At 59.5% G+C, this 12,555-nt stretch overlaps 1 protein-coding gene across 2 annotated transcripts; it reads left to right on the forward strand.

The window, feature by feature from the left end:
* The first annotated feature begins 999 nt into the window (after positions 1-999).
* On the forward strand, positions 1,000-10,473 carry SYT12 (synaptotagmin 12). Of its 2 annotated transcripts, none has more exons than XM_071762124.1 (8): positions 1,000-1,092; positions 4,978-5,041; positions 6,887-7,080; positions 7,518-7,910; positions 8,737-8,952; positions 9,169-9,289; positions 9,503-9,636; positions 9,915-10,240. In XM_071762124.1, the coding sequence occupies exons 2-8, from the start codon at positions 5,005-5,007 to the stop codon at positions 10,086-10,088; spliced, it is 1,269 nt and encodes a 422-aa protein (XP_071618225.1). In that variant the 5' UTR covers positions 1,000-1,092; positions 4,978-5,004; the 3' UTR covers positions 10,089-10,240. The 2 variants fall into 2 exon arrangements, with proteins under 2 accessions (XP_071618225.1, XP_071618224.1); XM_071762123.1 differs by lacking the exon at positions 1,000-1,092 and adding an exon at positions 1,588-1,732 and having other exon boundaries at positions 9,915-10,473.
* Positions 10,474-12,555: the final 2,082 nt, after the last annotated feature.

Consider the following 12,555-nt stretch of genomic DNA (forward strand, 5'->3'; position numbering starts at 1 on the left):
AGTGAGATGGGTGTTGGAAGCCCTCAGTGCACTGTTGTAACCAGGAGGTGGTTGTGCAGAGCAGGTACCAGGGTGCTCTTGGGGAACACTTTGGGCTGGGTGCTTCCTGCCCTGGCTGTGGCTCTGCTCAGCCCCACCTGGCCTGGAGCATCCTTCCCACTGCACAGGGAGAGGATGAACTGGGAGCTGAGGAGCCTCAGTTCTGAGCATTGGGGAGGCAGAAAAGGAGCTGAGCCCGTCCTGGGGGAGCTGGAGGGCAGCAGTCTGCACTTCTGGACACATCTGTGTGTCCTCATGTGTTTCCTTACCTTTTTTGTGCCCCAAACCTCATCCTTGTGGGGCTGTGTCCCCACCTCTGCCATGAGGTTTGCCAAAGGTAAGTTGTTGCCTTTAAAATTTTTCATTTGATTTTTTGAAGCTGGACTTGCTGAGCCATGCCCTCCAGCTTGCAGCAGCTTCAGGTTTGGATGTGGTTTCTTGTTTTTTAAAGGGTAAGTTTGTGGGGGTTTTATTATTATTATTTTTATTAGACTAGAAAGGTTGCAGGGTGCTGCTTTTGGTGGTGTTTCCTACAAGAATTCAGACTTGGGCACAGGAAGAGTAATTTAAGTTGAATCCAAGAAGTAAATTAAATTGAATTACCTGGAAGAGCAGGTAAGGAGCTGCCTGGTGTTAGGTGAAGGTGAGAGGCACCAGGTCTGCAGGTGGGCTGCTCCCGGGGAGCTGTTCCAAGAGTATTTTCATAGATTAATAGATTTTTGAGCAAGAATAAATAGTTTTTCCCTGCCTAGCCAGCTGAGGACCCTCTGCTGTGTCCCGATGGGGGTGGAACTCCCCCCAAGGGGTGTGTGGACCCCCTGGCACGAGCTGTCCCTCTCCAGGTGGGCACGGGGCAGGTTTCTCAGTGCTCCCTTATCCCATTATCCTCAGGGCTGTCCAAGCACAGGGGTGGTGACAACCTCACGCTGTCTCTTCACCACCTGGGTCTGATGGTTCCGGGACCACGGGCATCCACCTGAGGCTGGAGGAACCCTGGGGCCACCTCCTGGTGCTGGCCCGACCCGGTTCGGCAGCCGCAGAGCCCAGCAGCAGGTGGGGGTCCTGGCCCTGGTGGGTTCCTGGGATGAAGGTCCCAGGAGTGTCCCCTGGCACTGCCTTCCCTTGGCCTCCGGGGAGTTTTTCTCCCCCAGAATGGGCGGTTTTTTCCATTTTCTCCATTTTCTCTGTCTGGTTGGGCTGGCGGTGTCCTGGAGCCACACGGACATTCCCTGGGGACACAGCTCTTGGGAGGGGGGGGATCCAGAGACCCCAAATACCCACAGAGAGAGGTGGGGAGGCAAGAGGGGAAGCTGTGGGTGGCGATGGAGAGAAATCCAACCGAGGGTCCATGGGGTGGTGGTCCCGGGGGGGCTGAAAGGGGCAGAGGTGCTGCAGGGGGTGTTGGGGGGGGTCTCGGGGCAGCGGGAGGGGGGATCGGGGTGCCCGGCCGGGGGATGCGGGTGCCGCGTTCGGCCTGGGGAGCCCCGAACTTAAGGTGTGGGGGGGCAGGAGCCGTCCCCGGTTCACCCCAGCGTGTGGGGGGCCGGGGGGCGGGCGGAGGGGCGGGACAGAGCCCTCCCCCCCCTCGGTGGAGCCTCCCGGCCCCGCCCGCAGTCCCCGCTCCGCCGGCCGCGGCCCCCCCGCAGCCCCCCGCCATCGGCCGCAAAATGCACCTTTTTTCCCCAAAGGAGCGGTGAGTCCGGAGCCCGCCGAGCGTCGCCCGGGTCAGGGGTGGGGGGGTCATAAGGGGGGGTAAAGCCACTGTCGTGGTCCAGCCCCGAGGGATGCGACATTGGTGACAGCGGGGGGGGGGATGCTGGGGGGATACCCGCTGCCGGGTTTGGGCACCGCGGCCTCCTGGCTCCTCGGGGGGGCCTTGCGGGGGTTGTTGGGGTTCGGGTGTCTTTTTTTTCTTTTTTTTTTTAAAGCAACTTCGTAAGGAAAGTTGCCAACCTGCAGAGCTGGGTGCTGAGAGCGAGAAACCCCCCCAGGCCCTCCCATCTCATCCCCAGACCCCTCCATCTCACACCCGGACACCCCCAGACCTCCTCCAGGAGAGCAGATCTGCCTCCCAGGCCCCCCCTCCTGTACAGCCCCCGGTCGTTCCCCCCCAGCCCCCCGTGGCCCCCTTGGAGCGGGGGTGAGCTCAGGGACCCCCTTGGCCCCTCCCTCAGCCTCGGTTGCTCCTGCAGAGCACGGGGAGGGTTGGGGGGTGTTGGTGTTGCTTCTCCTCCCTGCCTTGCCCAGGGGCTTTGGGAGGGTGAGACCAAAACCTTGAGGAGGGTCCGGCCGTACCGGGGAGCATCCTGGCGGCTGCAGAGACCGCCCCGGCTCATCGCACCAGTGAGCAGGAGGCGCAGCCCGCAGCCCCCCCGGCCCCGCACCCGTCCCGCAGCTCCCCTCATGCAGCAGCCCCGGCTCGGAGCTCGGGGTCCTTTCCACCCATCTGGGGGCTGCAGGGGGTGGGATCCCCACTCCTCTACACAGAGCCCCCAAGATTTTTTTTCCCTGCCCACTTAAAGCCCCTCCCGGGTGCCTTTGGGTGCAAATCGGGTGGGATCGGTGCAGAGCTCCTCGCACGAGCTTTGGGGATGCTCCTGCTGCGGGGCCGGGATGGGGAGAACCCAGGAGTGAGTAAAGCTGGGGCGGGGGGACCCGCAGGGGTTGGGGGCAGAGTCTGAACCCGGCCGTTTGCTGCCGTCCTGGAGGTGGTTTTGGTTCTGCTCATCGTGCCAGGAGCCAACTTGATCCTGTGCTTCCTCCTCCGGCGGGAGGGATGGAGGAGGGTTGGAAAACCGCGCTCGGAGCTCGGGAGCAGCGGGGCAGTGCTGGAGGAGGGGAGGGCTGAGCTCACCAGCGAGATGAGTTTCACCGGGTCTCAGGTACCCGCTGAACCCGGGGGTTGGTGTCTGGGTTCGGGAAGGGGGCGAGCAGGGGGATGATGGCTCCTGAGGTTTGTGATTTGGATTGTGGCGTTTGGGCGTTGCAAGATCTCTGGAAGGTGTCTGCAACTGTTTGTCCCCCCTGATCCCTGGGATTTGATTTCCCAGGAAGGGATTTGAAACGTATCTTGGCGGGAGCCACAGAGCATCTCAGAGAAACGCTGGCAGGGAAGAGCCACAACGAATCCCTTTCCCAAGAGCCTCGCAGCTTCCTTTGCTGGCTGGGGAAGGGCTGGTGGTGTTCTGCTACTAGGAAAATATTCCTGATTTAATCCCTGTGCCGAGCACTGCAGCCACTCCGTGTCTCTGGGTGATGATGCCTGGGAAATCTGCTCGAGTTGCTGCTGTAGAGCTCATTAGAAAAGAATCAGTTGTTTTGGTTGTTTTGGTGGTGGTTTTTTGGGGGGCAGGGGAGAAGAAAAAATACAGAAATGTTTTCCATATGGACACATATGGAAAACCATACAGAAATGGAAAATAGGAAAGAAATGGAGGGTTTTAAAAGGGCTGTTAGGCCCTCCCTGCAGAGAAAGTTGGTCCTGAAAACTTCAGTATTTTTGTACTTGAAAAGGCCACCAGGAAGCAGTGAAAGGAAGGGAACCTCTTCACAGGGCTCTGTAGCTCTTCAGGACATAAAAAGAAGCTGATTTGGTTCAATCTCCACCATGTTGCACTGCTAAGACATCAGGGTTGGTTTCCAGCAGAACCCCTGGAGCTCAGCTCAGCCCATACATGACACGAGTTCAGCACGGTCTCAGCCCAGGCCTCACGGAGTGTTTCTCCGTTGTGCACAGAGGTTTGTGCCCGAGGAAGGAGGAGGGGGGGACACGATCTGCTGCTCCCAGCCCTGCCCAGCTCTGCCGGCCTTGGGTTCGTGGCTCAAATGCATTTAGGAGAAACTCTGCTCCTGGTGCTGCCCTGGGGGTGGCTCTCACGGCCCGGGCAGAGGGACCCCTCAGGCAAGAGTGGTTGATGAATTGTGATACTCTGCAGTTTCCATCATTGCTGTTAAAGTCCGAGCATGGATGGTTTGGGGGATGAGGAGGGGGAAATCTGATCACCCCCGCAGCGCCTGCAGCTGTGAGCATCCGAGGTGGGCTGGAGGATGGCTCCAAAACTCGAGTGACCGCCCATGCCAGGCAGACCCCGGCGGGGAGGTGGGCTCTGGGGCTGGGGGAGGTTTGCAGAGGGCTTGGGAGGACCCCGATGGGGAGGTTGGAGTGTGGTGCTGGGGCTGTCCTTGGCCTTGGGGTTCAGGGATCCCCCCAGCAGAGCGTGGTCCATGATCTCCTGGCCCAGATGCCAGGCAGCAAGGGGGGTTGGCCCGGTTCCCGTTGGATTTGCGTATTGGGGGTTCCCAAACCCCCTGTGTGGAGTGGGAAGCACCTGGCTGGGATAAAACCCCCCTTCGAGATGGCCCGGAGCTCAGCCCAGCAGCCTCCTCGCCTTTGGATGGAGCTCACTTAGGATTCGCCCGGGAAAACCCCTTCAGGGAGGAAGGGGATGGAGCTTCCCCCCTGCAGGAATCTGTGCCCAGGGAACGGCCTCATCTATCCCAGGAATGGAGCTGCTCCTCCTGCCCCTGGCCACAGCCGAGCTGTGGATGCCCCTGGGTGAGGCTTTTCCGAAGGGAAAGGGAAGATTTAAGATGGAAAAGAGATTAAAAAAGCAGCGAAGGGCTCCTGGAAGGGAAAGGCCCGTGAGAAGAGCGATGGAAAATGTCACCCCTTGAATACTCCCGAGGTAAATCCTGCGGCTCTGCGTCTCGGCGTGGCCATTCTCCTGCTTCCCGTGGGGCTTTCCATCCTTTCTCCAGCTCCTCCTTTAGTGGCTGAGCTGCTTCAGCGCACGTTCGCTCCGTGCCTGGCAGAGGAGCTGACACCGGCAGAGATGGGGAGGCAGCAGCTCTCCAGCATCCCTGCTGAAAAAGCGAAAGGCAGATAGTTTTTTTATTTTCCCCCTCTTTTTCCTAACTCCTTGTCTCTCCCCCCCGCAGGCTGTCCCACTAGAGGCAGCGTGAGCCATGGACACTGCACAGATGAGCAGAGCCCGAGTAAACGGTGAGTACCAGCTACGGGTCTGGGGGCTCCACGGGAGGGATTCCTGCAGGAGGAGCCTTTGCTGCACACAAACACACACACACACACACACACACACACACACACACACACACACACACACACACGCTTTGCTTTCCCAACACAAGGGTAAAACCTTCAAGCCCCCCTCCCCCAAACTTCCCAGCATTAGGAGCTCAGCCCTAGGAAGTGGGGACGAAGGAGGGGGAAGCAGGTTTCCAGCTCAGCTCAGGTTTGTACCTGGAGTTGTTCACAAACCAGTAAAGAATCATAGAATCTTTCAGGTTGGGAAAGACCCTGGGGATCATCGAGTCCAACCACCATCCCTGCTCTACAAAGTTCTCCCCTAAACCATACCCCCAGCACCACATCTCAACGACCCTTAGACACATCCAGGGATGGTGACTCCACCACCTCTCTGGGCAATCTATTCCAGTGTCTGGCCACTCTTGTTGTGAAAACTTTTTCCTGATGTCCAGCCTAAACCTACCCTGCTGCAGCTTGAATCCATTCCCTCTTGTTCTATCACTAATTACCCGTGAGAAGAGACCAGCACCAACCTCTCTGCAATGTCCTTTCAGGGAGTTCTAGAGAGCCAAGAGCTCTCCCCTCAGCCTCCTCTTCCTCAAACCGGTGCCAGCTCCCTCAGATTTATTCTCCAGGTCCTTCCCCAGCCTCGTTGCCTTCCTCTGCTGCCCCCTCCAGCACCTCGATCTTTCTCTTATATTGAGGTGCCCAAAACTGGACACAGTACTCAAGGTGTGGCCTCACCAGTGCTGTGCACAGGGGGACAATCACCTCCACGCCTCTGCTGGCCACACGCCCCAATTTCGCCCCAGCTTTGCTGTAAAGAGCCCCAAAAAGCTCAGCGAGGGGGTGGGGGAGAACCCAGAGCCCTGCACAGACCCTGAGGGGTTGGGGCGAGGCGGAGGGGAAGGAGCCAGGTCCTACCCCAGTTTTAACCCCAGGGATCACTCCTGGGGCTCAAACTGAGGCGCTTTGGGTGCAAACAGTTGGTTCCTTCTGCTCCATCCCTGCGCTGCTCCGGCGGGAGGTTGAGGTGGGAGCAGGGGGTTGTCCCTCTGCTGGGATGCGGGGGGGGGGAGGTGATGCTGCCCCGGGCTTTTTCTGGCTCCGGAGCTGCTGCTGGAGGATGGATCGCTCAGTGTGAGGCGGGAGGACTCCCGGGCAGACCCCGGCAAACAGAAACCTTTTCACTACGTCCCCCCTGCCTCCCCCTTTTTTTTTTTTTTTTTTTTTTTTTAATGTTGCGCTGGAGCTGGTGCAATGCAGCAGCCCCGAACCCGCTCCCTGCCAGCGCTGCCGCTCCGCTCCCCGCTGCAGCCCTGGGGGTCCCCGCCCCGTTCCCAAAACCTTTTTTGTTGCTGTTGTTTGCTATTTGGGGTTTTTTTCCTATTTTCGGAATGGTTTGGCTTCCCCAGCCCAAGCCGGGTGACGGGGGGGGGGGCTGCCTGGGTGCAGAGGGTGATGCTGGTGGGCGCTGAGCACAGCTGGGAGCAGGATGGACCCGCAGCTGCTGGAGGGACACCCCCCCCGGGTCCCCGATTTTCCTTCTGTGCCAGAGAACGGGCTGAAGTCCCCGTGCACTCCCGGGAAAACAAAGCCCAGGATTTGGGATGATCTGGGCTCCAAAGCTGCTGCCTGACACCACCCGCATCCCACCCCAGGGGGAACACGTATGTGTGGGGTGATTCCCCACCACCTCATCCCACCCCATCCTCCCCCAGAGCCGGGTTCTGGGGCAGAGCAGAGGGGGATGGAGCTTCCCCCACCCCGGGGCTGACGTTGTCCCTTGTCCCCTGGCAGTGGCCGCCAGCCCGCCCCGCTGGGAGATCGGCATCTACGCCACGGGGGCTCTGGTGCTGCTGGGGGTCGCTGCCCTCAACCTCTGGAAGCTTTGGCGCTCCGGCACTTACCCCGCACCCTCCCCCTTCCCCAACTACGACTATCGGTACCTGGAGCAGAAATACGGGGCTGCCTGTGAGGATGTCAGGCACAAGGTAAAAAAGGGTGGGTGGGAGGTTTTGGCTTTGCCTCCTGCCCCCTTCATGGAATCCTTTCGGTTGGAAAAGATCTTGGAGAGACCATCAAGTCCAACCATTAAACCTTTACAATGTGGGAGCTGTTGGAAGGGGCAAAATGCCTCCTGCATCTTCCCATGGTGGGGGGAAAGACACCAGTGGAGGTGCTGGAGAGTTTTGGGGGGTCGGTGTGGAGCTGTAGGCAGGGCTGGGGAGCTGCAGGAGCTTCAGGAGGGGCAGGGACCCTGGCACAGCAGCTTGAGGCTGAGCAGGGGCTGTACAGAACCCAAAAAGGTGCTGGTGAATCCTGGCTGTCCCTGGCTTTGTATGGAGGGGATGGGATGGGATGGGATGGGATGGGATGGGATGGGATGGGATGGGATGGGATGATCTGCTTTTCCTCTCCCTGTTGGCAGCGTGGGATGGTCCTGGGCTCACAGAGGGTCCTGGAGAAGACCTCACCCATCCGCAAGCCCAGCCTGAGGGTGGATGAGACCTTTGAGAGCATCAACGAGCTGGGGAGCCTGGAGCTGATGAGCAGAGACCTGGGCTTGGCCCACTATGGCCCCTTGAAGAAATCCATCTCGGCCGACTCCCTCAGCTCCATCTCCTCCATTGGGAACAACTTTGGTCAGGATTTCACGGTGGGGCAGGTGGAGGTCTCCATGGAGTACGACGGGAAGGCGGCCGCCCTGCACGTGACGCTGCTGCAGGGCAAGGACCTTCTGGAGAAGGAGGACGCTCACTTTGAGTCCTGCTTCATCCGCATCAGCCTCCTCCCCGCCGAGCAGATCGTCGGCATCTCCCGGGTGAGACCCTCACTCCCCTGGGCACCTCTGGGGGGAGCGGGTGAAGATCTGGGTGGCTGCACCAGCAGGGCCAGAACCCAGGGGTGTTTTGGGGTGAAGCTTCCCATTCTAAGTGCTCCAAGAGATGGTGTTGGGAAGTGGGAGCCTCTGTTTCCTCTCAGCAGCTGCTTTTTGGCACACCTTGGGGTCAGCCTGTTGGGCTCAGTGAGGATATTCTGGAATGGAGCAGAAAGCTTCACCCCACCAAGGGAACCCTCCCATGGGGCAGGGGTACCATGCCAGCCAGCACTGCCTTCAAAATATTTCCACAGCTTCCTTTTCAGACCATTTTTCCATCCCAAGATCAGGCTCTTTATTTATGCTCTGTATTATATTTATTATTTTGCATCGTTACTCATAATTCACCAGCACTCTTTACCCTCTTCTGCTGTCCCGAGACAAGTCCTAAAGACACTTCTGGTCCTTTTTTCTTTAATGCTTCCCACCCCAGGGGCTGCTGGTGGACCCAGAGGGTCCGGGCTGAGCCCCTGCTCCTCTGCCACACCCTGAGCTCCCAGGGTGCAGAGCTGCCCCACTCCTGCATCTGCCAGCACCAAACCAATCTACACTTTGTAATTAACAGAATTAACAGGCAGCAGGGCAGCTCACGGCCCATTTTCTGCCCCAGCCTCCCAGTTTAGCTCGGGTGTGCCCCCCCATACACAACCTCTGTCCTTGGGGCTCGGGGACACCTTGTCCTGGCTGCTCCCTGCAGTTCCCACCAGTGGACGGGGTGGAGATCTCCCACGGGTGGTGACCCCGGGAATCCCCACCCTGCCCGTGGCAGATCCAGCGCAGTGCCTACTCCGTGGCCTTTGATGAGCACTTCTCCATCCCTCTGGACCCCTCGGCCCTGGAGGAGAACGTTCTGCGCTTCTGCGCCTTCGGCATCGACGAGGACGAGCGCAGCGTCAGCACCGGCCTGGCCGAGATCAAACTCTCAGACCTGGACCTGACCACCCGGCCCTTCACTGCCTGGCTCTACCTGCAGGACACCAACAAGGTGAGGGGCGAGGGGGGTGCTGCCCCAGCTCCCAGATGGGGCTCTGGGGGGGGCTTCTCCTCCCTGGGGTTGACGCCGGGTGGTGGGACGTTGTGTCCTGCAGGACACGAACATGTTGATGGGGTGGTGGTGGGTCACCTCCCACGTTGGGGGTTTCTGGGAGGGGTTTCTCCTCCCTGGGGCTGATGCTGGGCCATGGGCTGTTGTGTCCTGCAGGCAGTGGACACAGTGGGGGAGATCCTGCTCTCCCTGAGCTACCTGCCCACGGCTGAGCGCCTGACAGTGGTGGTGGTCAAAGCCAAGAACCTCGTGTGGACCAACAGCAAAGCGACCGCAGGTGAGCCTGGGGTCCCTTGGTCTCCTGCAGGCTGGAGGTGGAATTTCCATCCTGGTTTATCCTGCTGCCCTGCATGGATATTGATTGGAATGGCTCCCATGGTGGACAGGCCCGACCAGGAATAGTAGGGTCTACCACCAGAGATGCTTCCCCAGTTTCCCCGTATCACTGGTACAACGTGTGGCTGACCCCAGGGTTCCTGTCCCCCCACAGACCCCTTTGTCAAGGTGTACCTGCTGCAGGATGGCAGGAAGATCAGCAAGAAGAAGACTGCGGTGAAGAGGGACGACACCAACCCCGTGTTCAACGAGGCCATGATCTTCTCAGTGCCAGCCATCGTGCTCCAGGTCTGTCCCAGCTTGGGGGGGGACGGGACAGGTCCCAGCCTGGGGACACCCCCCTCCCCATTGCTCCTCCAGGTCCCCAAATCCCTGCATGGATGGGAACTTCCTGGGGCGTCCTGGGGAGGTGGCAGGAGCTGGGGGGAACTGTGGATGTTCTGGGGGCTACAGGGGGGTGCAGGGTCCGTTTGTGTGCGGGTGTCTGGGGAAGGGAGGGGGAGCTGTGGATTGGGGCTGGGGTCTGTGCTGTGCACAGCCTCATTGTGTGTGTGTGTGTCCCCCAGGACCTGTCCCTGCGGGTGACGGTGGCCGAGTGCGGTGAGGACGGCCGAGCTGACAACACGGGGCACGTCCTGATCGGCCCCACAGCCAGTGGGATGGGCACCACACACTGGAACCAGATGCTGGCCACGCTGAGGAAACCCATCTCCATGTGGCACCCGCTCCGCAGGAACTAACGGGGGACCCCCAGGGGGCTGCACCCCAGCACTGGGCAGGGGGGCTCAGCCCAGAGCTGCTGATGTGGCATGGTCAGAGCATCCTCCTGCTGAGGAGCACCCAGTGAGACTTTGGCTCTGCACACCTGGGTGGGCTGCACACCTGAGTGGGCTTCGCATGCACTGGAGGGACCCACCTGGAGAGGACCCCCCCTTCAAATGGACCCAAACCAGCAGCAATCTCCCCAAACTGCTCCCCAGCATCCCACCTGCTCCCTGGCACTGGCCGTGCCCCCCCGAGAGCTGCCGGGAGGGGGGGTCTGCTCTGGGAGGTGGATTTTGGTCAAACAGAGGGGAAATGGAGAGGGGGGGATAAAGTCCCAGCTTGGTGTGTTTTTTCTCAGCATGTGTGGTTTCTCTGGTGGGTTCTGCAGGGATCTGGGTGTGCTACAGGGGTGAGAACATTCCTGAGGGGAATGGGAAAATTAGCAGCAGGAAAAACAGTTGTTGGTACAGTTTTTCCCTCTTTTTAATATTTTTTTCCAGCAGAGGAAATCCCTGCCCATCTCAGTGGGCTGCAGGGGGCTTTTTCCCTTGCCTGGTGGTCTTTGAGCCTTAGCCCTGTGGTCAGACCCTGGCTGAGACCTCTCCTGAAGGCCCAGCCTGAGGGGGACAGCTTTGCACACCCAGCCCCTTTCCCTCACTTGGGGCTGCTCAGAACTGCACAGCAAATTCCTAATTTATTTTTTTTTTTAAGGCAAATTTCACTACTTGAGGGATAGTTTATACAGCCCTTGGTCCTGGAGTCCTGCTGGGACCTGCTCCTCCCAGAGCTCACTCAGTTTATCTGAAATGTGGGTGCAGAAGGGACCATCCTGACGAGGGGCAGGTGCAAGAGACTCCCCAGTTTTATAATTTTTAAGCCTACCTCCTCTTCCAGAAGGAGGGAGGAGAAAAAGCTCTTTGGATCCCATCTGCTCCTGGCTCGGCCCCTCTGTAAGGTTTGGGGTTTTGGGGCTTTTTTTTTGGGGGGAGCCACTGCCCTCTCTGTTTCCTGGAGAGGGGTCTGGGGGCTGTGCTGGAGCTCCCCCCTGCTGGGGGCTGCCCTGGGGACACCCCTGTCCCGCTGGGACCCCACAGGGAAATCTGGGGGTGTTTGGGGCCCTTTGCCAGAGTAGGTGCTGGGGTTTGGGGGTGCTGGGGACAGGGGGTGCTGGGATGCTGTAAGCTGGGGGGAAACAAAAAAGCAAAAACCCCAAATTGAGCCATTTAGCACAGATTAAAGATCCCAGGGTGGTGGTACCCCTCGCTGGCAGCGATTTTCCTTCCTGCTCCTCTGTCTCCTCTGCCTGACCTCGGTTTTGGGGTGGGACTGGGGTTTCTCTTGCAGGCACTGCTTGGGCTCCTTCCCCTGGTTCCATTGCTCGCCAAGGCACAGGTTTCCTTCTCCCACGCTCCTCCTCCTCCTCCCCTTTTCCCCAGGAGCTCTGGTGTCCCATCTGCTGCCAGGCCAGCCCGTGCCATCGCTCTGCCGCCTGACGCACGGCGGTGCCGGGGACCCAGCCCCGAGCCAAGGAGCTGCTGGGAGCAGAGGAAGGTGCTGGGCAGCAAGGTTTGCCCAGGGCTGGGGCTGCAGGGGGAGGGGGTTTGGAAGGATGAGGTTTACTGAAGGGTTTTGGTTTGGTTTGGTTTTGTTTTTTTTTTCTGGAAGGAGTTCACCGGCAGTACCAGCAGGCACCAAGGGCTGGGGGAAAAGCTGTTTGGTAGCTCCCTTGTGCCCCTGCAAACTGCTGAGCCAGGTCAGGATGAGCTGAGCCTTCCACTGGTGCTGGAATCACCCGTGGGTGAGATGTGAGGTATTCAGCCCCCAGGTGATGGGCCACAGGTCGTTTGGGGCTTTCTGCTGTGCCCCTCTCCAGCACCTCCTCAGCACCTTCTCCTTTGTGCTGGGGCCTGCATGTGCCACCCCGGGGACAAAAAATGGCTTTTTGGGCTGTTCCTCAGCAGGTGGTGGGCCCTGGGCAATGCATCAGGACCTGCTGGGAGCCATCAAAGAGAGGGGACAGGGCCAGGAGCTGTGGGTGGAGAAGAGTCTTTGGAGAAGAGGGTCAGCAGGCACAAACCAAAGTGGGAGATGGATTAGTTTGGGGGCAGAGGATCAGGAAAGGGTCTGTGAGGGAAGGGTGACACTGAAGCCCTCTCCCTCCCCGTGCAGGGTCACATCCTGCAGCAGGACAGAGGCTGGTGGGGCTGAGCCCCTCTCATGGTGGGGAGGGGAGGCAGCCTGGCTCTGCTGGCCCTCAGAGGGTGCCCAGTGGCAGCTCCAGCACCCAGCTGGGAGGATTGCTGTGCTGGGAAAGCAGAGTTGGAGACATCCATTTTCTTGGTCACCCTCCCTGGAGAGGAGGTGACCCAGGGGCTCAGTTCCTCCCTGGTTCCTCACAGACATTCATCTTCTCACTGGGAGGAACATCACAGTGACAGCTGG

This window comes from Heliangelus exortis, chromosome 18, assembly GCF_036169615.1.
Source record: "Heliangelus exortis chromosome 18, bHelExo1.hap1, whole genome shotgun sequence".
NCBI lineage: Eukaryota > Metazoa > Chordata > Aves > Apodiformes > Trochilidae > Heliangelus > Heliangelus exortis.

Bases quoted from the DNA above. Each gene is read 5' to 3' on its own strand.
- SYT12 (XM_071762124.1), top strand. From the start codon at position 5,005: ATGGACACTGCACAGATGAGCAGAGCCCGAGTAAACG. The intron at 8,953-9,168 runs GTGAGGGGCGAG...TGTGTCCTGCAG, and splicing joins ACCTGCAGGACACCAACAAG to GCAGTGGACACAGTGGGGGA. The intron at 9,290-9,502 runs GTGAGCCTGGGG...GTCCCCCCACAG, and splicing joins CAACAGCAAAGCGACCGCAG to ACCCCTTTGTCAAGGTGTAC.